The sequence below is a fragment of the Psittacula echo genome (genome assembly GCF_963264785.1).
Source record: "Psittacula echo genome assembly, chromosome: 5".
In the NCBI taxonomy this organism is placed as follows: domain Eukaryota; kingdom Metazoa; phylum Chordata; class Aves; order Psittaciformes; family Psittacidae; genus Psittacula; species Psittacula echo.
Genome location: NC_137739.1, coordinates 73142089 through 73167798, shown reverse-complemented (window position 1 = coordinate 73167798; position 25710 = coordinate 73142089). Strand labels below are relative to the sequence as shown.

Genomic DNA, 25710 nt, shown 5'->3' with positions numbered 1-25710 from the left:
CAAACATTTTGGAAAAGGAAAAAGCTACTCATTTAAATGAAGTAACTAATATGCCAAGTTCTGGTTTATCTGTGCTGTTTGATAAATAAATTCAAATGGAAGAGGAAAACAGCTGTATGAGATTCACTTCAGTTGCATCTACAAAAACTTTCCTGGCAGGTTTTCTATATAGAAAATGGTTTTGGTTTTCTGGTGGTTTTTTTTTTTTTTTTGAGGGGTGTGTTGTTTGTTGGTTATTTTTTTGTGTTGTCAAAAAAAGGCAGTTTCAGTGAAAGCTGATTTGAGAGAAAGGAACAAAGGAAGAGCACTGAACCTGTCATAACCTGCAGCAAATCAGTCTAAATATTCCATTGTGAAAACATTTAGACAAAATGGTTCAAAGTGTTTGCCTTTGAAATGCTTGTATAATGTAAGCATGTTGTAAAATGCTTCAATAAAACACAAAGTTCTTTCTCTCCATCAAAGTTTTTAATCAAGGAATTATTTTTCTTTAGGTTTTTATTTATGGTAAGTATTTTCACCCACCAGTGAAGTGTTTTCCCCAGTCTCTTGTATTTTGTTAAGACAGTTGAGCCCATACTTTGGTTTGTTGAAATCGCAGGGGGATCCTTTCACTGCAAATCCAGTAGATGGTGTGCTCATAAAGGTCTAGCTTCAGTAATAGTCTAATGACTCATACCCTGTGAGTAATTCTATCAAACAACACTGTGGTCTTTTTTGTTGTTTGTTTTACAAAATATAAAATAGTAATAATCTAAGAATATAGGAAAGGCAAGTCTTCTAAGGATTTTTTAATTAAATTTTGCCTAATATGATACTATGCCACCTTTCATATTTTGCCCAAGTAGGAAATTAAGTGTTGCTCTTACAGCTTTGAATTGAAAGATCAGTGCAATTTCAGTTGATGTTGGCCTCATGTATCAGAAACATCTGCATTCAGTGGCATTTCAGTTGACTCTTTGTTGTTGTAGCATCTACACTCCTTTCACAGAAGAGACAGAGACAGTAGGACAGAGAGCCCTGAATTCAATTCTCAACGCGGCTATCATGATCAGTGTTATCATTGTCATGACCATACTCCTGGTTGTGCTTTACAAATACAGGTGCTACAAGGTGAGTATAAATATAGCTGACCTGAGTAATTGTGCTATTTGTTAGTACAGGTTATTGAGAATGGAACAAAATGAAGGGTGTTATCAAGGATGAGTGAGCAAGTGTACCAGAATTGGTGATTTAGTTTACTGTTTCAGTTTTGTGGCTACTGTTCCTTTGACGCAGCAGGAGACATAGGTCCAGTGCTAAATCTGCTGGCTCTTTTTTTCAGTTAGAATTGGGCTACCATTGCTTCCTACTGCTGCGAAATACCCATGTACTGAAATCTTCCTGCAGTCAAGAATTTAAGAAGTACAGACCTGGTCCTACCATTTGAAATCTGTTCAGGACCTCAGGTGCTTTTCCCCTCCCCTCTCCCAACCCTACCCCAGTACAGAAGTCTCCAAACAGTGTGATGTGTGCGTGGCTGTACATGCCAGGCAATATCCTTACAGCAAACACAGAGAAACTAAGGCTCTTTTGTAAAAGACTTCAATCATATGATGATGTAATCTAGACAAGTCCAGGCTGAGCACAAATAATTGCAGTGTCATCTGCCTGGGAGGAGTTGTTTGTGAAAATTCCTGGTTGCCTTTTGGTTTTAATGACCAATTTGACAAGGCTTGGCGTAATAAAACTTTCCAGTATGCAGCCAGAACCTTGATACATGATTGTAAAACATAGTGGAATCCATGCACTGGCTCAAAGCTTTGCTTCACTTTATTTTATCACCAAAAGGGGAAAATAGTTTTGGTCTTTATGGCTGTGGGTGAAACTCCTTTTCAAAGTATCTGTGAAGTGACTGGGGAAATTATTTTTGCCTGAATCTGCATACAGCTTGGAATGTTTTTTTTGAGGTATGGACTTCTCTCTTTTATCACATTGTGGTGTTAAATCTGGACTGACAAAGTTTTCTTTTTAAATTGCTAATTCTGTTCATTCTAATGAAGTCAAATAATTGACATACTTCAGCTAGGTTCCTTAGCACCCAGTGGGTTCTCCTTAGGTGCTGAAGGCATCAACTATTTTTCACTAAGCTTTTCACATTTCTGGCTTCCTTCTTGACCTTACAAAGTGCTGTGCATTCTTCTTACAAAAATAATTGCTGTACTAAAAAAATTAGAATGATCAGACAACAGAAGTTTTTTGTAATTATATTTTATGCTAATTTAGAAGAAATATGACTTCTTTTTAGAATTGCTAACAGTGTATTTCTATGCTACTATACCAGAATGCTGTAAAATGTCGTTACATGTCCATCTGAATGTATTTTGCGTGCAGTATATAGTCTAGATTATGAGGAATGGAATTTACAATAAAAGAACATTATGCCTCCAGCTGGGAGTAATAACTTGCTTATTTTTCGTAAGATTTTTATCTGAAAACTCCTTTGAAGAAAGGAAATACTGTCACAGCTTTACTGCTGTTAGTTTCCTATGTTTCTCCTGTACGTGATAAGTTAAGCATGGTCCTCATTCTAGCTCCTACATCTAATAAAAACAGCATCTTCGAAGATGATTCTATTTGACTAACTTTTCTTTTACCATTTTTTATTATTCTCTGCATGTGTCATTGTTTTAGCCAAATCTGGCTGTTGTAGCTCGTTTAAATTCTCTGCATTCTGCCATCAAAGTTAACTCTGTACCAGCGATCAATTAGCATTGAAGCTGTTGTCAAATGAAGAATGAAAATTATTTAATTAGTAGGGAATGGACCTGCCATGGTATCCTGCTTGGAAAACATTGGCCAAAAGTTGCAAAAAGCACTTTGGAAAAATCACTTGTATGAAAAGAGGCTGGTGATCTGAAAAATGCTATAGCAAATGAGAGACATACTGAGAATAAAACAAACTTCTGTGTATAAAATGCCCACTTACAACAAGTCTTAGTACTTAGTCCTGCTGACAATAGTTATGCAAAGTGTGTGCAAACTGCCTTGGTACCAATGGCCTTGGGGTTTGATATTATTAATGTTTTATTCTTTAGTAGAATGAAACTGTAGTATTCACTTTAATCTTTGCAGGCACCATGCTTATTACATGTGGGAAATGAAGTCTTTTAGAGATTATACAAGGAAATATGGAAAGCCAATCTGTTGGATTAGCAATTAAATGAAATTTTATTAGGTTGAAGGTTGAATTTGAACCTGTTTTGAAAGACTGCGAAGGATGAGAATGAATGTTTCAAAAATCGCTGAGAATTTAAAAAATGCTTATGAAAAATTTAGTATTAAGCTAAATGTTCTAAATTACTAACTAATAGCTAGATTATTAATTTGCTGGCAAGTCCTGGTTGCCTCACGTAAACATGATTCCTTTAGTCTGTGTGCATGTGCTTTACTTCTAACTTTTGCAAAATACTTTAAAAACTATACCATAAGATGGATTCTACTACTCATCTTTAAGAAGAGAAAAAGATAACACAATTTCTGAACACATCCTGAATACTTCAATCTGGTGAACATACATAGCTAATTTTCCACGAAGCATGTCTAATTCAAGAGGGATTTCTTACACAGCCTGATTTTATAGATTATTGCTTCTGAGTGGTTTTGTACTTGCAGTGTTCGGTCTGGTTTTACATGTAAGATTCTGTGCTGGGAATTTGACAAATACGTTTCATTCTCAATTTAGAGATTACAAAAGCCACAGGTCTCTTAAATCTTAATTTTTAATTTTGCACAGTAATATACAAAAGTGCTATGCACTTTTGTCAGTGTGAAGTCTGCGTGTCTGTCTTTTTCAGGGTTAAATCTATGCATGTTTCCGCTGAGTACAACCCTGAACTGTTTTTTGTTAAATTGCTGGGCATGTGTATCTGCTCTTATATCAGAATTCGGGATTGTCTGTAGATGACTGATATATATTCATATGAGAATAAAGAAATCCTTATATAGTTATTCATCAATGGCATGCTAATTCTGAATTTGAGCAGATAAGAACTGAAGGTTTTTCTATGTTCCAGCATTTAATTTTATAACTGTATTCTGAAAATGTTTTAAAATCAGATCAAGCTCTTTAACTGCACAAAAATGAATCGTGTTTTCCATCTGTGTTAATACTGGATACTTCTGCTATTAATGCCACTTATCAAAATGGCCTAAAAAATATACAAACAGTAGTTTTCATTCTATAGAGCCTCTATCTAAAGATCACAAAGCACTTACAGTTCATAAGTGTAAATTGAAATACAGTAATATGTGTAGACTAAATATGAACTTTGCAACAACCAAAAGAGAGCTATCTAGACTATTAACTTTCTTGCTTAAATCAAAATGGAAAATAAAAGCATTTTTAAGTAGATACTAATTTTAAAAAACAAATCTTAAAAAAATCTGTATTGATATCTTTTATTCAGGTGATCCATGGCTGGCTTATAATTTCTTCTCTTTTGCTGCTTTTCTTTTTCTCATTCATCTACCTGGGGTAAGTGAACTAAAGCATTAATATGCTGTTTTTAATGTCTCACTTTGTCTATTTATTTTAGAACTAGTCTTTGAATCTTAAGAAGAATGACAGTGAGTAAACTATTGCAGTGAAATTTTTAGTTTTATATAGTTCCATAGAGTACACATAAAAGAGAGATTTATGGGTTTACAGTGCATCTGATATACAGAAGTTGTCCATCATGTGCATCACCAAAATAAGCTGTCTTCTACAGGGTAGCTTATTCTGTTAGCATATCTTCTGATAACTTTAATTTTTTGTAGCCATATGACTCAAGAGTGGTTGTTTACTTTGTGGCTTTGGTGGTGGGCTGTATATGCAAAGGCTGTTTGCATGCGAGTGTCAGAAAAGAATCAACTGAAAAGAACTGCCTCTCTCACCAAAATACATTCCGTGTTTTTCTTTTCAAATTTGGAAGCGTGCCTTTATCCAGGCATCAAGAAAAGCTGTTCATAATAGTTGGTATTTTCTAAAACAAGCAACCTGATCAGAGTTTGTAACTAGAGTTATGCCACAGAGCTATTAGACTTCTGTGTATTTTTGTACCACTTGGTGACAGGTACACTTCTTTTTGAAGAAGCTTGTTTAATTTGGACAATAGGGGGAGAAAGTGGTTTTCTTTCAGTCACCGATTTTGCTAAAAGTGATCTGTGACGCCTTTTTTTGGTCAGTATTTTCTCTAACCTTATTAATGACTTTTGAAATACAAAGCAAGATGTGCTGCACAAGTGCAGTGCAGACTGGGTAGAGGCAAGTTGCCAGTCTCACCTCCTTTGGGTTTGGGTTGAAGCTGGCACTTTTCCATGAGCATGTGTGACTAGAGGGACTAAAGGCTTTCCTTCTTCCTTCTGATGTTCAAAAATCATGTGCGCAGTCAGAGTGACTGGTCATAGAATCACAGAATACTTAGGGTTGGAAAGGACCTTAAGATCTTCTATTTCCAACCCCCCTGCCATGGGCAGGTTCACCTCACACCAGACCATGTTGCCCAAGGCTCTGTCCGGCCTAGCCGTGTCCTTTCCTGTCAATTTCTGTTTTGTTTGAGAAGGAAATAAAACATTAATGATAATTTTCAGAAAAGTGAAAGAGTTGGTATGAAACAAACACTGTTAAAACTATCCCTTCTGTGAAGAACAGAGAAGTTCTAATTAAAGATTGAATTTTACATTTGTGCTAACATTCAATATGAAGATTTTAAATAACAGTATTATGAAACTTGCATCTGTAACCTGTTTACATTGTTTTGAGCAAATATGGTCCATAGTATTTTCTTTTATTTCTTTTTCAGTGAGGTTTTTAAGACATATAACGTTGCCATGGACTACATTACAGTGGCACTCATGATCTGGAACTTTGGTGTTGTGGGAATGATTTGTATTCATTGGAAGGGTCCGCTCCGGCTACAGCAGGCATATCTCATTATGATAAGTGCTCTCATGGCCTTGGTGTTCATTAAGTATCTTCCTGAATGGACTGCATGGCTTATCCTGGCTGTCATTTCAGTGTATGGTAAGGTCTGGGGCAAGGCATAGTAACAGGTATTATGGTGGGAATCTCTTCTATTCCCTGACTTTCCTGTTTGTCTGATTAGACCTTTAAAAAGGTAAAGGGGGGTGGGGGGGGTGGGGTAGTAGGAGGGTATTGGTGTCATCCATGGCAGATAAGGTGATTACAGACTTCAGAAATAAGATCATGAACTAAACTGAGTTTGGTCCCCTGCAGCTAAGGGCTTTGTGTGACTGTGTGATGCCATCTGCCTTCATGTTTTCTGAACTTTCTAGATTCTTTGGGGAGGAGAATTGAACTAATTCAAGAAAGGAGGAGATAAGAGACTTACGTTGCCATTTTGATCTCTTCTATGAAGGTGGAGAGCTTTTAGCTTCTCATTTTATCCAAGAATTTTTGGAAACTATTGTATTTCAGAATTTAGGAGCTTGTTGTTTGTGTACAGTCCCGTGCAGGTATAAACCTGCCTAACCTACAAATTGCTCAAATTTGTGGACATAAACAAAACCCTGATCCATGTCTAATAATGTAATGAGAAGGAAGCAAGGAGTGATTAAAGAGAGTTTTAATTGCTCAAAGTTGTTTTACATTTAGAAGAACATGATTGTGAGATCTGTTTCCTGGACTTTTTAATATAAAAGAAAATTCACTTGAATTACCGCATATTAGACTTTTTCAGAATGACGACTGATACACAGATGTAGTTTTTTCATAAAGCTTTAGAGGGCAGTGGACACTTAGTAAGAAGATCACTCTATATCCCAAATACTAATTTAGTTCCCAGGCAAGACTAAAATCCAGTTACTTAGACATAATTAAAACATTACAGCCATGAAGATGTGCTCATAACTTGATTTTGTTTTGGAAGCATGTAAGTGTGATGAATGTGTACTCTGAAAGTCACTGATGGTGATAAAGACTGAGAATGTGTCCAGCTGTAGAAGTGCAGGGTTTAACAAGGTTGTATTAGCTCTGGTAGGTCAGTGTACTCCCTGGGTGTGCTCCCCTTTCGGAGGAAGGAAAAATGTCCCTTGTGTGTATGCTCATGGATCATAAGGCACAGAAGGAAAACCTTCCCATCCCCTATTCTGGCTTCCACCCTTCGTATGACTGGAACAAATCTGAGTATTCCAAGCATTCAGCCTTCATTCAGTGACTGCAAAAAAAATTACTCTTTTGGACATATTCCATAATGTGGTTATTTTGAGTATAGGGGAAGGCAAGTTTCAAAGCCTGTGACCCCACGCTGTCAGTGCCAGATTTTGTTTCAAATCAATTTAAAGCATACAGTGAGTAGAGAATTGCAAATAGTAGTAGCAAGGTTAATATGTAAGTGTTACAGATTTCTGTCCAAATATGCAAGACAAAGGAAAGGTAACTGAGGTTGTTTGTGGAGTTGCAAATTTCATTAACAAGCCATCGACATTCAGCTGAGAAAGCACATGGAACATCTGATAGATCAGTTTTTCTTAATGCTGTGCTTTGATGAGTAACTTGTTTCAGTTACAGTCATCCAGTTCATTTAAAAAACAGATATCCTGTTTTGGAAATTATTGATTTTTCAGTTAATTTTTATTTGTTCACCCAGTTTCATATACTGTCCCATGAACAAGAACTGAGAGAAGCAACAAAAAGCTGCTCTTTTTATTATGCTAAACATGCTTTGAACACTTCTCATATCTACGCAAACAGAGCTTTTTTCTGCAATGCTTAATAAACCTGGGTTTTTTCCTCTTCATGAGCACATTCACTTTTTTACTCTGTAAGTGTAAATATATAAATATACAGGCATGCCTACTTAGAAGTTATGTGAGTCTCACCTGTGTCTTAAAATTTATTTTGGCATTAAACTTGGTTTAGGAAAAGCTTTGATAATAGAAAGCAAGCTTGGGTATTTCCAAGATGTTAATTGAGAGCAAATAATTTGCAAAAGTTAGTATTCAACTTACAAGTCAACATACAGATACAACAAAATGTGATATCCTCACTTAAGATAATATGCAATAGTAAATGTAAGTAGTCTGCAGTGATGTAAGACCTGTTCACTCTTCCTTTCAGATTTGGTTGCTGTCCTATGTCCTAAAGGTCCTCTTCGCATGCTAGTTGAAACGGCTCAAGAGAGAAATGAAACTCTCTTCCCAGCACTTATTTACTCTTGTAAGTACATTTCTCCCTCAGCTGAAGTGATTTGCTCATTTTTCTGTGTTTTAACATGGTGCTTGTCAGCTGGAATTTTTAGTCTGTTCACTGGGGCCTCAGTTTTTCTTTCATTGTTGATTCAAAAGTGTGGAGCATCTTCTGGCTAAGATCTCCTGAGATAAAACCCAGCATGTTTTGTTACAAAATATGAACAGGAAAAATGGTCATACACCTTTGTTTTGGCCAAAGAAGTATGTCATTAAGCTGTGAATTAAGCCTATGCAAAAGGAGTATTTGTTTTCAGAAAATATTTATGAGCTTTAACAGCTTAAACAATCTGTGTGCTACTGGAAGGAAAGGGAGAAATTGCCAGGAAGAGGGTAGTTTATAGAACTGTTTTCTCCAGGGCTTGTCTTTTTACATACATTGTTTCTCCCTTGCAGTTGTGAAAAATAACCTATGGAATGTAATTTGCTGTTATCACCTGTGTAATTAGTATATAGTTCCACTGTTTCTGAAGTTCCACGTTAGAACTTTTTAGTTTGTACAACCAACTGTTGCTAGCTCTAGTGTTTCGGATAAACAGTGAAATAGGTTAATGGTCAGTCAATATGCTACGGGTGCTCCAGAAAGGCCTGTGTTTGGAAGCAGGAATTGTGCTGTAGAGGGGCTACTTCAAGGACAAGGTTACGGAGAATGGGGAGGGTTTTCTTCTTCTGTCACTCTTGCTGTGTTTTACTGATGCTACTCATAGCTGCCTGTTCTGTTTTGTGGGAGGAGAGGTTAATGCTAAGAAACCATAAACCTGAATTAAAATACACCATTCAAGTGTGACAACATTTCATTACCTCCAGATTGGAAAGTTCTTTGTGATGGTGAGGGCAAACAGCTATTAAATTTGATGCAGATACTGCCTCTGAATTGAGGTACCTCAGTACCAGTCCTTTTTACTTGCAGAGAAAATAACTGATTAGTGGAAAAAAGTAATGAAGTTGTTGATTCAGATTTTCAGAGTGAGCCTCCTCATATGCAGAAGTATTTTCTCTGGCAACAGCTGTTGCCATTTCTTCAACATCTAGTAGGAATAAGACTTTTATTCACCAAATTCTCTAAATGCATGTTGTAGCTGGTACTGGCTGTGTTCCAGGTATTACTGTGCTTTAATGAGAGTAAAATTGCCTGTTGCAAAAGATAGATGTATCAGAAAAAAAAGAAAATGAATGGATTGATGCCATTATCTGATTAGCTGTGCTGGTGTGGGGGCTTTTATTTTTTTTGTTGTTTAATAGCAACAATGATATGGCTGGTGAACATGGCTGAGGAAGATCCAGAAGCCCAACGGAAAGCTTCCAAAAATGCTACTTATGATAAACAAGGTGAGTTTTACTTTGACAGGCCTTCATTGTTGTCATTTTGTTCAAATACATGTTTATGGATATTTTTGGGTTAGCTTTTTAAGTGTTCTGATTGCTGTGGAAGAATGAAAGCATGGAGGCCTTATTGGGAATGAATGAATCTGTCAAGACCTCAAAAATGGCTTGCTTATTGTGTGGTTAATGTTCTTGTATTCATTTTTCTGGGATCCAGGATGGTGGTGGTGAAATGACTGTCAATAGGCAACTATTGACTGAGCTCAGTTGCTTGTCAAGTTGGGGTGGTATAGCATAATGCTAACTTGTTTATATTTGTATTAAGCAGAAATGTGTCTAGGCCTCCTGGTTATGCAGCTAGTGTTTAAAAACATGTGGTTTACTTGTTTACATGTATTAGTAAAGAAGAGTAGAGTTTCTGAATTTAACATACTTGACAGGGTGTTACGTATCCGTAACTTCCAGTAACATTTTCTACTTTACTAGAAAGTTACGCCATCAGTGTTGATTAAAGAAGTTAATAAAAGATGAGAGTTTATTCCTTAAACTGATCTTTAAATTAGGTCACCACAGAACTTCCACTCTGTTATGTCAAAGTACTCCTGAATACTAGGACCTGAGTGTAGCATGTAGATACTGTGACTTCAGAGTGCACTTTGACTCCTGATTGTTTGAATAAGTGAGAATGTGTTGTAATGGTGTGTGCCAATGTTAAATGTTGCTAAATATTATGGAATACCTCTTTTTTTCCTCATTCATTCATGTTCTTACATGTGGGGAAATTGTCATGTTTTAGAAGGCACTTTTTTGAAGGTGATCTTGAGTGTTTTTCTTCCTTTGAGCTCTGGCAAACCAGACTCGGAATGAAGATGCTGAAGCAGATGATGGTGGATTTAGTCAGGAATGGCAGCAACAAAGGGACAATAGAATAGGACCCATTGAATCAACACCTGAATCTCGTGCTGCTGTTCAGGCTCTACCCAGTAACTCTCAAACAAGTGAAGACCCCGAAGAACGTGAGTATGAAGTACTGTGCCCAGAAGACTTAGTAAATCTGAAGCTAGTTAGTCTTGGGCATTCTGGCTGCAGAGATAGAGTGTGCTGTGAGCTAATAGCATCAACGAAGAACTGCTCTTGCTGATGATCAGTGCTGACATGACTCATAGAAATAGATGGAGTTGCTTTTTGGTAGCTGCAGGAGTGAATAGTATTGGCGAAATTGCTCTTCAGTTTGATACACAAATGTAAAACTTGAAAAGCACAAGCTGCTTTCAGACCATTATACAATCAGTTGCATTAGCTTCTTTTCCAACGCAGTGTTCTGCTGTGTATCATCTCTTTTGCATTTTAGGCCCTGTAAAAGCAGTCATTAACGTTTTTTGCCTCCAGATTAAACTACTGTAATCCACTCTGTAGAAAGAAATGTTTAAAACCTAATTGGAGACTGAAATGAATGCAGAATGCCAGGAGCTTGCTGATTTTTCTCCAGCCTGTTCCTGAGGTGCACCATCTTTGGAGAGCATATGACAACGATATTCAGAGATCTGTTTTAACAGACTTGTGATTTCCAGTTGCAGTTTAACTGCTGTTAGGTTTGCAAAGCTCTAAATAAATCAGGGTCTACCTGTCTGATAAACTGCTCTCCCCATGTGATGCTCTGTATGATACTGGCACAACTTCTTCCTCTGATTCTCAGGTGCTGTTTTGTTTCAAAAATTTTTCTTAAAGTAGAAGGCTATTTTTAATTTATTTTGTCCCCAGAATTCCAAATTCAGAGTGTGTTACAAATCCATCTTAATTTATAGAGCTAAGAAAAATAATATTAAGATGCAAAAATTTTAAGATTTGGGATATTTTAGTTAGTTAAGTAGTTTCTTCTGGTCAGACTAATGATTTTCTCCCTCCTGTATTCCTGCAGCGAATAGTAATGACAGATGTGCAGTGATCCAGACTTGTTAGCCAGCATTAGCTTACTAGAAATGTGGCGCAGCTCATTAGAAATTTGGAGAGTTCACTTGTGTGAAAGGAGTTGCCTTTGCTTATTGTTCTGTCACACTGAAAGCAAACATCAAAGTTTTGTGTCAGCAGTTTTGAGGTTGCCTTGTTTTTCCTCTGTCTTCCTCCCCAGCCCCCTTTTTTTTACCATTGTCTTTTTTCCCCCGTGATAACCAGGCATACACCTCTTTTTGATAATGTAAATTCTTAGAACTAAAATGAGTTTTGGGCTGGACAGTAATCGGGTAACAAAGTAAACAATAGGCCAAATGAAAACAGCTGGTGACCCAATGTTGGCCTCTCTGACTTAATATCTTGGATTAAAAGCTCTGTGTACTGATGTTCAGGAAATCTTCGTTATTTTGTTTGCAGAAATAATTGAGTGTTGTGTTCCCAAAGTTGTTGCTAAGGTTGGTGATTACTATTTAAAAGACTAAGACATTAACTCATAAGTTTTCCTAGACCTCACATCTTAGACTAAATATGTTGGGTTTTTGCCTTGGTGATATGCTCTGTAATCACACACAAGTGCTTTTTAGAACTACCTTAGTAAGAATTCTGCAGGAAAACTGGGAGGGCAGTGGAATGTTTTGCTGGATATGGGTTTCTAACTGGCAAATGAAACATCTGCAAAGGGCTTATTTGTATTCTTCCTCAGCCATCTTAAAGAAATTGTACTTCAGTATTCTGTTGAATATGGTATGATAACCAAAAATGGGCACCCCCCCCAGCAAATATTATTACAAACATATGTGTTTGTATATATTGCATCTGTATGTACAGGGGACTAGGAACATAGAAGAATTCTGATTATAGGTTTGAGTGAGACAATGTTCCTAAGATGTCTTTTTTCACAAGAGTTTTTATCACTTGATTCAGGAGTAATGCTAGTTTTGAAAAGAAAATGTTCTTGCTAACAAGTCTTGTTAAAATACACTGTAAATCTGTTTTCTCTGACAGTTACTGATGTCTAATATTAGTAGATTGTCTGGTACTTAATGCTGCTATATATTCACTTTTGCAGGAGGAGTAAAGCTAGGTTTAGGAGACTTCATTTTCTACAGTGTTCTTGTCGGCAAAGCCTCTGCAACAGCAAGTGGGGACTGGAATACAACGTTAGCATGTTTTGTAGCCATATTAATTGTGAGTATGTTGAAATATTATAATAGGCATAGTTTCTATTGTTCGTCAGAGACAAAGTCATAACTACTGCTATTTTTTATTTGGAATTCATTTATCTAGTGACCAGATAAATGAATGAGGAAAACTGATGAGGGCTTTAGCTGTCATCTTTGCTGACTCTACATCTGTCACTTTAAGCCTTTAGTTTAAGAAGGCATGAGCTGTGTCTTTTATTTCTGTGAGAATAATGTTTGTGTGTATATATATATATATATATAATCCTTTGCGTGTCAGAGTTCCCTAATTTCTCCCTATGTTTTTTGTTGTTTCTTTTTTTCCCCTCAGGGTCTGTGCCTTACACTTCTGCTTCTTGCCATCTTTAAGAAGGCCTTACCAGCTCTTCCAATCTCCATAACCTTTGGGCTAGTTTTTTACTTCGCTACAGATAACTTGGTGCAGCCCTTTATGGACCAGCTAGCATTCCATCAGTTTTATATCTAGCACATTTGATGCTGGTATGGATATTTGTAGCAAATCTTCAGGAGGAAAAATGTTTTTCCCTCAGTTCTCAAGTTAGGCTGAAGTTTAATACTCAAGATTCCAAGCCTGAATCATTACAACTTCCCCCAGTGGCGTGGGGTTTTGTTGGTTTGGTTGTTTTTTTTTTCCTGAGACGACTGCTGCACTGGGCACCATAAGAGCTTTTTCTGTGTGAAAATGACTTCTTCCTGATGGCTGGTCTAAACCAGGTGCTATTATATCAGAAGTAATCTGATATATGTATATATCTCTGGTGAGGACCACTGCGGTGAGAATTGCTAATGCTTCCACCAGCAATGTGATCTCTTACCACAGGCTGATTGTTTTCACAGCATTAAGGGTGCTCAGGACTTCCTTGATGTTAACAGAGGAAGCTGACAAATCACAAGGAACTTGTCCCTGTAACTGCCTGAAGAGAGAAAAAACCCAATTCAGACTTCTTCAGCAGAGATTTTTTGACAGTAGAGTCTTTATGTAACGAGAAAGTACTTTGTGGCAATTTGACAAAGGGAGAAAGGACTGTCATTCCAAGAGTGTTCCACCACTTCATAGCCTCTGTGCCTGAGCATGCTTTGTTTATTAAATTTAAAAGCTTTTTTTTTTTTTTTTTTTTTCCCCACACTGGAACAAGACCCTCTTCTCAGTTTTAATACTTTGAATCCTCAAGCATGGAGTGCACCTTCTGTACACCTGCTCCAGTTTATGTAGCTACTTAGACTTGGACTGAATTATTTGGCATTAGTAGATCATAAGGTCCAAATTTGGATCTTAGGTTCTATAAAGTCAATAAACTACATTAAAAAGCAATTTCAGGACCTACTGTCTGTGCTTTTGCAAATCATTTTACTAGAACACCATTTCAAACCCTGTGTTTGAGAATAATCACTAACAGCACGGACTGCATTGTTGGTGTATGTTCCTTTTATTGAAATTGTTGTAAGTAGACATCTGCAGCAATCCCAAATGGAGTTTAGCTCTCCAGATCTAGAGGCAAAAGTGCTATTAGTAGCACTTCTAATGCTTCATTTAATTTTTTCCTCTTCAAAACTGTGGTTTACAGTTCAGTTGACCTGAAGTGTTGGTCACGCACCCTCTTAACACCTCAGGCTGGGCAGGGTTGGTTTTCTGGTTGGTTTTTTGTTTTCATGCAGTATCTTTATTGGTGAGGATACTTAAGCTGAGACATTACTTCATGTTAGTGATAAGCAAGATTTGTGACCAGCTTCACTTTACTTATCTCTCCTGTGAGGAACCTGGAGAAATGAAAGACAACTCAATCACTGAAAAGAAGATAGAAGATTTTGAACTTCTTACAAGAAAAAGAATTGATTCAAACCTTAAAACTGCTAAACTGTTTTCTTCTTCATTTGAAAAAAATAATTTCTAAATAATTGCTTGGAAATGAGTCTTGTGCAAGATGAAGTTGATTTTGCCATAGGCTCTTACTCTGTACAAGTAATTTATTTTCTGAGGGAAGCATAGGGAGTGGATACTGTTGATGGGCATTCCATTTTACTTGCATATTGATACTTGATATTGATACTGAGTCCCTGCCAAGTAGAAAAACTGTCAAAATCCTGACAAGTTCCTTTTACCTTTTTTAGGGCTTTGTTTCAGTGTCTATAGATTCAAAGAACTGAGACACCACAGATGCTCACCAACCATTGCCCAAATAAGAGAAGAAAGGCTATGATGTAATAATCTGCTCTAAAACCAGGAAAGGTTTACTTTGATTGTCCTTGGAAACATCTGTCTCTTCTAGTATGACTTGCTAACTGCAGTGTTAACATTTATGTTCTCATAAAATATATTGCCTTGTCTCCTCTAAAGTACTTTCATTCATTATCTATTTATTTATTTCACCCATGAAATAAATAAATTTTATTTCAGCCAACATGGCTTCAGTAAGGGCAAGTCATGCATGACAAATTTGGTGGCCTTCTATGATGGGCCTGCAGGATTGGTGGATAAGGGGAGAGCGATTGACATCATCTACCTTGACTTTTACAAGGTATTTGACACTGTCCCACATGGCATTCTCGCCTAAATTAGAGAGGCATGGGTTTGACCTGGTGGATAAGGAATTGGCTTGATGGTCGCACTCAAAGAAGTGTGGTCAATGACTCAGTGTCAAAGTGGAGATCAGTTGATGAGCGGTGTTCCTCAGGGGTTGGCATTGGGACCCTGGGGTTCATTCCAACACAAACCATTCTATTGTTCTATGATCTCATTTGTGTGCTGATTTGTTATGGGTAGCATTATTAAACCAACCATATCAAAATTGCTTACACTGAGTTTTCAAGTCAAACTTGCTTGTGTTTTCTAGCTTAAAGCACTGTTCCATTTTTGAAGCCTGACCCTAAAACAAGTTGTCTGTTTTGGTTTTTGGGTTTTTTTACAAGACTTTTACATGTTTTTATACCATTGTAACTTGTCCCTTTCCTGAGCATTGTATCTAAGAAAATTCCCTTGTGTGTTTTATTGGGCATCCTAACTATTGTTTTGTTGTGTAGAACAGGTTTGATAAGAGTTGGCATCACTAGCATGTTTGCATATCTGAGCCGACTCTCAGTTAAGAGTTGTTACTTAAATGCCGCAGTTATCTTTATTATTTAGGGGTTTGGCTTAAATATGCACCATGGGAGCACTAGCTCTATGAAGAGTTGCTTTAGAATCTATAGAAATGCATAAAAGCCTTTCCATATACTTGAATGGGTGTTAGATGTACAACCCAAGGAAGAGCTCAGAATCTTCAAACACTAAATTGCCTGTCTTCTGCCCCCCGGAGCTGCGTCTGCTATCCTGAAGTTTTAATTTCTGAGCTAGTGTGGAGTTACAGTGGTGGAGGCTGTAAAATTTATATTCACAGAAACTGTTCAAGTTTATGTATTTACATGTCAAATTCAGAAGGGAAACTGCATTTCAAGCCCAGACCAATATATGTTAAAATAAACTGCTTATTACCAGGTCATACGTACACTTTCAAAAACCAGATGAAATTTTCTAGATTTGCCCTCTTACACCAAGTCATGGTAGCTTATGTTCCAAATGAGATCTTGCAACCAAAGGTTATCTCAGTACTTGGGTCCATGATGTTGAGAATAGTCTTTCTTTGTTTGTGGGTTGTTACTACATAAGTGTGAAGGTTGTGTCACTTTCCTCTCCTTTGTCTTAAAACACCAGTCTGAGATCATGAACCATTTCAGCTTGGCTAGCTTGGTATAACTGAAGGACTTCAATATGTAGTCTCCATTTTTGAGAGTTTTTGTTATTATTAAATTAGTATGTTAATGACAGCACATTAGACTGTAGCTCTGAAAGAACTATTGTGTAACCCTAGTAGCTAGATTAATCTCTTTTGTGCCCAAGCAGACTGACTGGTAACTGGTGTGTGACTGTTCCAGTGGTCATACTTTGAAACTGGTATCGTGATAGCTTTCTCTCTCCTTTCAGCTTACATCAGTGATTGGTCTCCTTTGGCTAAGCTTCAGATAAATAAATGAGGAAAAAATGATATTGAGTTACATACTTGCCTAAAACCTGGCCACTTTCATTTCTCCTGTTTTTTTCCTGTTGGAGGATTTAATCCAGAGCAAAAAAGAGAGATCCCTGGAAGCTGGTCTTAATAGAAATATGTATGATGCTGTCGTATTTATACATGGCATATACGTATGGTATAGTGCTGTCTGTGGTGGCACTCAAATTCAGATGTCATCTGTGTAAGGTGAGATTTGCAGGTATGCATGTAATATTGCAACACATACAGAATAGTTCTGACTGGGCAGATGGTGACTTCTTTGAGCCAAATAACCAAGGGCTGTGCTTCACTAAAAATATACAAAGCAGACCCTGACTATTTCAGGCATAGGAGACTGGTGCTTCTTGTATATATAGATATGGATCTGTACCTGTAGGCATGTAGATATATATGTACTCTGGGCCTGTAGATGAGAAATGTTCTGCCATTAGTGCAATCAAGAGTTAATATGCAGAAGTATATTTTGGGTGGATGGTACTGTATGACAAAACTTCTCAAAATGCTTTATTTAAAAAGAAATTACTTTTGGCAATGATGCTGTTGAAATGAGTTTACTAGACTGTGGGACATGTCTGCACTGTGATTGCATCTCAGTGGTAACTTGGTCACGGGGAACGCTGAAACATGAACTAGAACGGAATTTTACACTCAAAGCATTTGCTGTTTTCTTTTTTACAAACACTGGTTTGTACATAACCTGAATTGAATGTGAATGTTTTTTAAACACCTTTCGTGTTCTTGATAAGTTTTTTGATAGATTATTGCAAATTTTACTGTATTTGTCTTAATTATTAAAATAAAATTTGCATGGATCCTGACTTATCTTGCATTTACTATATTATTTTAAAGTCATCACTTAAAGCTTTTGGAGGCCTAAATACCATAGCTGTTTTGATTCAGCATTTAATGAGTAAGATTTTTGACTTACGACACTTAGATACCTGCTTTATTTCCCAACGGAAGAGCTTCAGGCTGATTTCTGTAGAAGTACATTCTTCTGATAGCTATTTTTTGTGTTCATCTAAAGAGTGAGTCCAGGCCTGTTGTAAAGTCACTTGTAAGGTATAATTAAGGCATGAAAAAACAATATGAGATTATACTGAAACACCAGGTAGCACAAAGATCGGTGTTACGGAAGAAAAGTATGTAGGATGCTCAGAAAGAAAACATTTCACGAACAGCAGTATGTAGTGTTACTTTGGTGCTGATTTCATATAAATACAATTAGAAATGAGCTTTTCCCTTGAAGCACTTTTTGTCATTATTTTGGGGAAGTATTCATTGCAAAATTCAGATTTGTCTGAGTTAACTGACTGCTATTGAAGCTGTTTCTTGGGGCCTGCCTTGTCTCTGGATGGAAGGGCTACATGGAAGACCTAAAGAAAGGTCCATATTGACAAGTAGAAAGTCAAGCAGAGGTGGTGGCAGGCCTCCATGGATGAACAAGGAGCTCCTCACTGAACCCAAACAGGAAGTGTAGAAGTGGTGGAAGCAGGGGCAGATGACCCAAAAGGAGCATGGAGTTTCTTTACGGTCTTGCAGGGTTAGGGCCCCTCTGAAGTTGGATCTTGCAAGGGATATGAAGGGCAAGAAGAAAGAATTCTACGTTGTATGTGTATATTGTATCTACAAGTATGACTAGGGAAAGTAAGACCAGGTGCCCCCCTGCTGAATGGGGCAGGGGAACTTGTGTCAAACAGCAAGGAGAAGGCTGAGGTACTTGCTGGCAGGACTGGTCTTTAAGGAATCTCGTACCCCTGAGACCAGAGGGAAGGTCTGGAAGAAGGTTATAGACAACCTTGGCAGAAAAGGGCAGGTTAGGAAGCATGTAAACAAACAATGCACTTAGATCTATGTGGCCTGACAGGTTGTACCCATGAGTGCTGAGTGAGCTGGCTGATGTCATTGTGAGGCCACTCTATCTGGAGACTGGAAGAGAAAATTTCACTCCTATCCTCGAGGAGAGAAGGAAAGAACTGGGGAGCTCCAGGCCAGTCAGCCTCACCTCAGTCCCTGGAAAGCAGACACAGAAAGTGCTTCCAAATACATGAAGGACAAGATGATTTGGAGTAATTAGCACGGATTTACAAAGGGGAAATTGCTCTTGACAACCTCATTGCTATCTACATTGTCACTGATAATGACTGGCTTGCTGGATGAGGGGGGAGTAGTTGAAGTAAACACTTTAACTTCTGTAAAGCTTTTTCAAACCATCTCCCATGTCGGCATAGACAAGCAGACAAACTATGGGTTAGATATACAGAGGGTTGTGATCAGCCACATGAAGTCCAGTTGAAGGCAAATTACTAGTAGTATACCACAGGGCTCAATACTGGCTGTTGTTCAGCTTCATCGTTCATGATCTTTATTACTGAATGGAGTGCACCCTCAGCAAGTTTGCAGATGATACAAAAATGGAAGGAGTGACTGATAGACCAGATGCCTATGCAGCCCTTTAGAGGAACTTAGCAGGCTGGAGAACTGTGCAGAAAGGAGTATCATGAAGTTTAACAATGGGAAACAGAAATCCCTCTGTCTGTGGAGGAGTAACCCCAGGCACCAGTACATGCTGGGGTCTGACAAGCTGGGAAGCAGCTCTGCAGAGAACCGCCTTGGTGTCCTGGTGGCCAGCTGACTGACTGTGAGCTGGTTGTCTACCCTCACAGCAAAGGAGGTCAGCAGCATCCTGGGCTGGACCAGGAGGAGTGTCGTCCTCTCTGCTCAGCACTGGTTATGCTGCATCTGATGTGTTGTCTCCAGTTCTAGGCTCCCAATTATAAGGAAGGTGGGAGTTACTGGAGTAAGTCCAGTGCAGGTGCACAAAACTACCAGAATACAAGGATTTTTCATTTCTGATCTAGTTGCTAGGTATGATATGATGGAATGTTTTAGGAATAGAAGTAGTATTTGTAATTGGGAGTTAAACCCTTCTCTAAAAGTGATCTTGCAGAGATCTAATTTGACTTCTTAGTAGTATTTTATTTTACTAAGGTTAATTGGAGACATGATATGCTAGTTTACCCGTTTGTTTTCTTACTTCATTCCATTTTTAAAGTAACCTCTTGAGGATAGGTAAATTGTCTTTTATTGACAGCATCAGCTCTTCTGGAGAATTCTGCTTTGTCTGTAGCAGTCACTGCTGGGTATCTTTAAATTACCAAGAAATCACAATTAAAGGTATGTTTAAGGCCAGATTCTGGTCTGTAAATGTTGAATTTGTGAACTCTGTAGAGAAAGGAACTTCAATGACAGGAGCTAACAGAACTGGGGTTTGGATAAGGAAACAACCAACTATGTCCTGAGTTTTGCAACTTGAATTTGGTTTTCTTCTCTTTAAAGAATGATTTGCTGCAGGAAAGTGATTTCAACTTGGCATCAAGAGATACATATGGATAGTACTAATGTAATTGGATTAAATTTGCTTTTTCTTTGTTTTGAAATATGCTTTTAATCTAAACTTACTGGAGTAATGCATAGTCTTCTGTGTTCATACTAATTTTCTGATTTCAGTAGTGTTAGATAAGGGTTACCCGCTTTGATCTGGGCTGTACTGCTGTCAGAATTAAGCATCGTACTTCTTACTGGTTTTGTTGTACAAGTCAGCATGAATGTACTTGAGAAATGCCTTAGAGCACATCTGGATGTTCACCGAATGTCATAGCTGCATATTTGATTGAATCAGTGGCTTGTTTAGCCATGCTCAACAATAAAATATTAAGCACTGATACAATAGCATATGCAAATGAAGGATGTCCTGCTACCATCTAGTTATTGACAGACTTATGCCTTGGGCACAAGCTTACCTGGTACTGTTTGATAATGAGCTGTGTGACAAATTCGCCAGTTTTTACCTATGAGGAAGGAATTAATTCAGATGTAGATGCAACAAAATGCCTGCAGGTGTCAAGGGGGAGATTCGTAAGACCAAAACTGGCTGGTGTTTGGCAGCATGGCACAGCTAGAGGACTGGATTTAGTCCCCAGAGAGCTCCATTTCAGTAAGAGGGTTGATTACTCTCTCGGAGCAAGGAACAAGCCCTGCCTTGGAGCAGGAGTGAGAACAGTGCCTTTCCTGGTGTCTGCAGTCAGCTCCCAGCAGTAATCACTTCTAAAGCTGTAATCACAGCCACATGGCAGCACTGTGCCTTTTTACTGCTTTCTATTCTTAGCACTCGTAACAAGGGATTAAAGAGCATGATAAAAATATACGCTTGAAAAAAGAGACTGTTATAAAATATGATTTCCTTTTGAAGGACTGTACTTAGTACATGATGAATCCTGTAGGGGAGGCATGTATGCATTTACAGTCACTGCCAAGGTTTCAAAACTATTTTAAGAACAGCAGAATCTAGCTGTTGTCATAGTAGCAATAAACCTTTTAATCCCACTTCCTCTGGAGATGAAGCTGTTCTGTTCCTAATCTTCTTAAAGATCATCAAGGCTGTTTATGGGACAAGGAACTAGGTATACAACACAGAGAAAATGCTACTTGTTACCCCCAGAAAGTTTAGCACTTTATTTTGATTGTGTTTGACTGGGATTTGCTAAAAGAACTGATCTTCTGACCAGCTAATAGGAGGGCAGTCACCTGGGAAGCTATCCTTTATTTATACCAGTGTTTTGGCATTGACAACTTCTTGTCATGGTTAAATGAAACTGTTTACAGGTAGTTCTAGGCAAGAGCTTGCCACTATCATGGATATCCCATAGTTTAAAATAATCCTTTTGAGGAAGTCTTTTAATCTTCGGTGCTTCCATTTGTTAGAGTCTTGAGGCTTCCCAAACAGCATTGGGTCATATTTAAATATTGCTGTAAAATCTGTAGTCCCTGAAAAGTTAATGCAATTGAAAATTCCTTGGAGTATTTGGATAACGCAGGGATGAGTTATTCTTAAATGTACAATAGGTAGTCAAGAAAAATCCACAGAAAACTGACAGCTTCTTCATCTGGCTTTTGGAGATGAGTTTAGCTAGGTAGTGAGAATTTTAAATGCCATGTCAAAATAATCCTTACAATAGAATTTGGCATCCTGAACCAAAAATGATGCAAGCATTTGTTCATGTGTATCTAGGACTAAAAGAGACCTTTCTCACCAGATGAAATTTCTCAGTAAGTACTGACATCTGTGCCATTGTCAGTTTATTTGGTGTAGTCTGGTTACAGGACTGGATCATGTAACCTCACATCCTGCATGTCAGCAATACAAAACTTTTCTTTGAACCTGTATTTCAGTTCATATGTACTGAATAACAGCAACAGTTTGGGGATTTTCATTTGTTTTCCTGAAGTCTGCATGTTCTGGCTAGATGGGCGCTCAGTCTTTAGGACAAATCACGCAACAGAGTAAATGAGGGCTAGAGCACCTCTCCTATGGAGACAGGCTGAGAGGGTTGGGGTTTTTCAGCCTGGAGAAGAGAAGGTTCAGGGGGGGTGTTAAAACAGTCTTCAAGTACCTAAGAGAGGTCTACAGGAAATCTGGAGAGGGACTTTTCACAAGGGTGTGTAGTGATAGGGCAAAGGGGAATAGCTTTAAGGTGACAGAGGGGAGATTTAGATTAGGCGTTAAAAAGAAATTCTTAACTATGAGGGCAGTGAGGCGCTGGCACAGGTTACTCGGAGAAGATGTGGCTGCCACATCTCTGGCAGTGTTCAAGGCCAGGTTGGATGGGGCTTGGAGCAACCTGGTCTAGTGGAAGGTGTCCCTGCCTGTGGCGGGGGGGGTTGAAGCTGAATGATCTTTAAGGTTTCTTCCAATTCAAACCATTCTATGATTCTATGAATGCTTCCAAGATTAGTTATTTATTTGCATTTTTTTTTAATGTACTCCATCGCCCCTCTATTGAAAGTTTTGATCACAGGTAATCAGTTTTTGCTTCTTCCTCTCCTTTCCAGCAGCCCTTAGTTCAACATGACATAAAGATGTGTTAGATAAGCCACTATTATTCCTGACCCTCTGTCTGTGGAGAAGTTCCTGATATTACAGGGAAGCTAGCCAATTACTGCAAAAATTCTGCAACGCTCTTGACTGAAATACTGTAGCAGTTTTAACAGTTCTGAGTAACTAACCACCCCTTCAGAGACTTTTGTTTGACACCTGGTGCTACCACTATACCTTTTAATCAGATCTGATTACCCATCAGGGTGCCTTGTTTACTGGGCTACCTGGACCATCATTTGAGTCCTGTGTATTTCATCTGCCCTTGCAGGCTTTGGAGATGCTGGCTGGCCCGCATATGCCCTGGGAGATGGGGAAGGTGTTTCCTTCCTCTTTCCCCTTCCTTTTCAGTGTTGGCTTCAGGTATTGATGGGGAGGAAGGGCTGGGGGGGGAAGGCAGTGGACACCCTCCAGATAGGGCAAAGTCTAAGGATCCTGGTGTGGCATTTGTACTACCCAGATAATTTTTTAAGTAGAAGTCAATCTGATTTGGGGATAGCTCTGTTAAAGTTACCATGTTTTCTTTACTGAGCTGTATTATACTAAATTAATTCTGAAGTATTTTGATCTGGCTGGTGAGTAGATGGAAGCAGAATGGAAAAAGGCTCCTCAATTCCTTAATACCTCTCTGGACACCTAGAATATTGAAGCATATTATTCTATTTTGTGCAAGGATCATAATTTTAGGTGGGTATCCTTTTGGTGCAGTATTTTACATCAGAACCTGTAAATCATGTAGCTTTGTGCCCAGCTCAACTCAAGTTCTGCCAAATTGCATGAGATATGATTAATACTTACAATAGTAGCTAAAATTAAGTCTCATGTTTTAGTAAGAAAGCGGATTTTACCAATAGTCTCTAAGCTCTGCAGGATGAGATCATCATTATATCAGTGTCTTAGTGCTGAGTATTTTGACACACGTAGCAATGGTGTTTGTCTTTTATTGGAAACAAATTGAACAGCTGGGTCCAAATGTCTTCCACTCTCTGTTACAGGAACGTTCAGTGTCTCCACTGCTGCTTGCTCTTTAGTGGTTTGGGTTTTCTTCCAAATGGTTTTAATATAACAATAGAGATGAGTGCTCTTTATGCTTAAGCTTGTAATGACTTTGTTTGCATAATGCATTTACCCAAATGGACTTCCTAGATGGTGGAGCACAGAGCTTGTGCATGCTGCACTGGCTGCTGGACATGCCACTGGGGATAAGCCAGGGATCTGTGAAAAGGCTGCATGAGGAAACAGTGTGGAGAGCTCCAACACTATCACTATATCTCAATTGTCAAAATAGTGACCATTGCTAGCTGGGAATGATAACCTTAAACTAGCTACTATGAGACTGTCAAGTGCTCTCACTACAGTTCTGTGAACATTGCCGTTGGACATTCATGTCTGTGGCTGGTAAAACTAGAAATAGATACAGCAATATAAGTATGTGCCTGAAAAGATGAGATGTGTGGTTTGTAGCTTTACTTTTTATTCCGCAGGGTTTATACCAAGTGGTTTGCTTTGTCAGCCTGAGCAGTTATTTAAAGCCATTCTTGTGGGGTTTGCAGTTTTATTCTTCCTATTTAAAAATCTAGTCTAGTGAATTTTCCCTTGGGTTGCTGAGAAAACCCCAGAAGGAGAGTGATGTAGCTTACTGATGTGTTCCATAAACGTTCCTAGGACCTCTTTGAAATAACCTAGAAACTGGAATGCGTGTGGTCTGCTTTCAGATTCATACTTAAAAGGTATGATTTTTGCGTTTCCTCCTCAGACTCTGAGGTATGCACATAATAGGAAACCTGCATTTCTGCCTTGTGTGTGCCTGTGAGTGAGAAGAATGGTTGATTCTCTTTGGCTCAGAGATCTGTGAAGAAGACACAGTTATGTCTCATTATGAACCATCCTCAGCTTGGCAACCCCATCCTGTCATTTGCTTCTAGTGCTAAAGCTAGTACAGCTATATGGTATTGCAGTCAGATGTGGTAGCTTCCAGCCATTATGGGAAGTTTCACTTCCACCTCTGTCACTTCCTACAATTTTCCTGCCATCCACAAAAGCAGGAGTGGGTGTTCCCAGAGGTTGCTCCCATTTTGTTCTTATTTTGCTCTGCCTTTCCTGCTTTCATACATCTCAAATCCGTGTGCATGAGGGAAAGGTAGAATAGAGGAAGAACACATGGAAGAAGGCTGATAGATTTAGCAATGGTGTCCTCGATGAATGTAGCATGTACTGTAGTGAGAAGTTTAACACCAAGTTTTCCTGATTTAACATGGCTGTGAAATCACCAGACAGGCACTATTTGGCTGAGTGCATAGAAATCACCAGTGTTTTCAAAATGACAATTGCGCAGTCAGGCCCTTAATAATTGTAGAAGCATTCTTACAGCCGAGATGTCTTCCCTCTAATGTGCAGAGGGATGGGGATGACTGCAAAACAGCCCTAGAAATACCTTGCCACGCAGTGTTCAATCCTTCTTCGTAAACCTGGTTCCTAGAGTCTGCATGTTTTGAAATCAGCATCTTCTTCTGGATGCTTGTCTAAGTTTCAAACATTTAATAACAAGATGTTCAGAATGAAACATTACATTTCTTCTCCAGTGGGGTGAAGGGAGGGAGAAGCTGAAGGTACTTCATCCCCCTATGGTGCAATGCCTCAGTGTAATGGAGCCTAACAGTGCTTTATTATTTTCCCCTGCTATGTTGTGCCACAGATGTCCGTCTAACATGCTACTTCCCCAACACTGCTGTTTCCCGTGTGTCCTTGTGCACTGAATTCTTGTGATCTGAATTGTTTTTTTCAGGTATGCTGTTTTGCTTTTTTCCCAGATGGATTCACTCTTGTCAGTGTTTACCTCTGCTTCCAGTTCTGCAACAGTACTGACAGAAGGTAAGAAGGTAAGAAACTACAGTTCATGCTACAATCCTTGCTGTATTTCTCTAGCTCTAGTGATTTTTGCATCATTCTCCCACTGCAATTTTCATGAGCATGTCTTCAATTCCTAATTCTTATTTCATCAAAGAATATTTTGAATTAAACCAAGCCT

The 25710-nt window shown here is 38.4% G+C and overlaps 1 protein-coding gene across 6 annotated transcripts in view; it reads left to right on the top strand.

Moving 5' to 3' along the window:
• Window positions 1-17507, top strand: part of PSEN1 (presenilin 1) — a 29837-nt gene extending 12330 nt beyond the window's left edge. For all 6 annotated transcript variants that reach the window (XM_080619987.1, XM_080619991.1, XM_080619988.1 and 3 more), the window contains 8 exons: window positions 972-1113; window positions 4449-4516; window positions 5826-6046; window positions 8102-8200; window positions 9472-9558; window positions 10395-10568; window positions 12572-12690; window positions 13015-17507. In XM_080619987.1, the coding sequence (XP_080476113.1) occupies window positions 972-1113; window positions 4449-4516; window positions 5826-6046; window positions 8102-8200; window positions 9472-9558; window positions 10395-10568; window positions 12572-12690; window positions 13015-13170 (1066 nt within the window). In that variant the 3' untranslated portion in view covers window positions 13171-17507. The remainder of the gene's footprint in view (window positions 1-971; window positions 1114-4448; window positions 4517-5825; window positions 6047-8101; window positions 8201-9471; window positions 9559-10394; window positions 10569-12571; window positions 12691-13014) is intronic.
• The last annotated feature ends 8203 nt before the right edge of the window (window positions 17508-25710 follow it).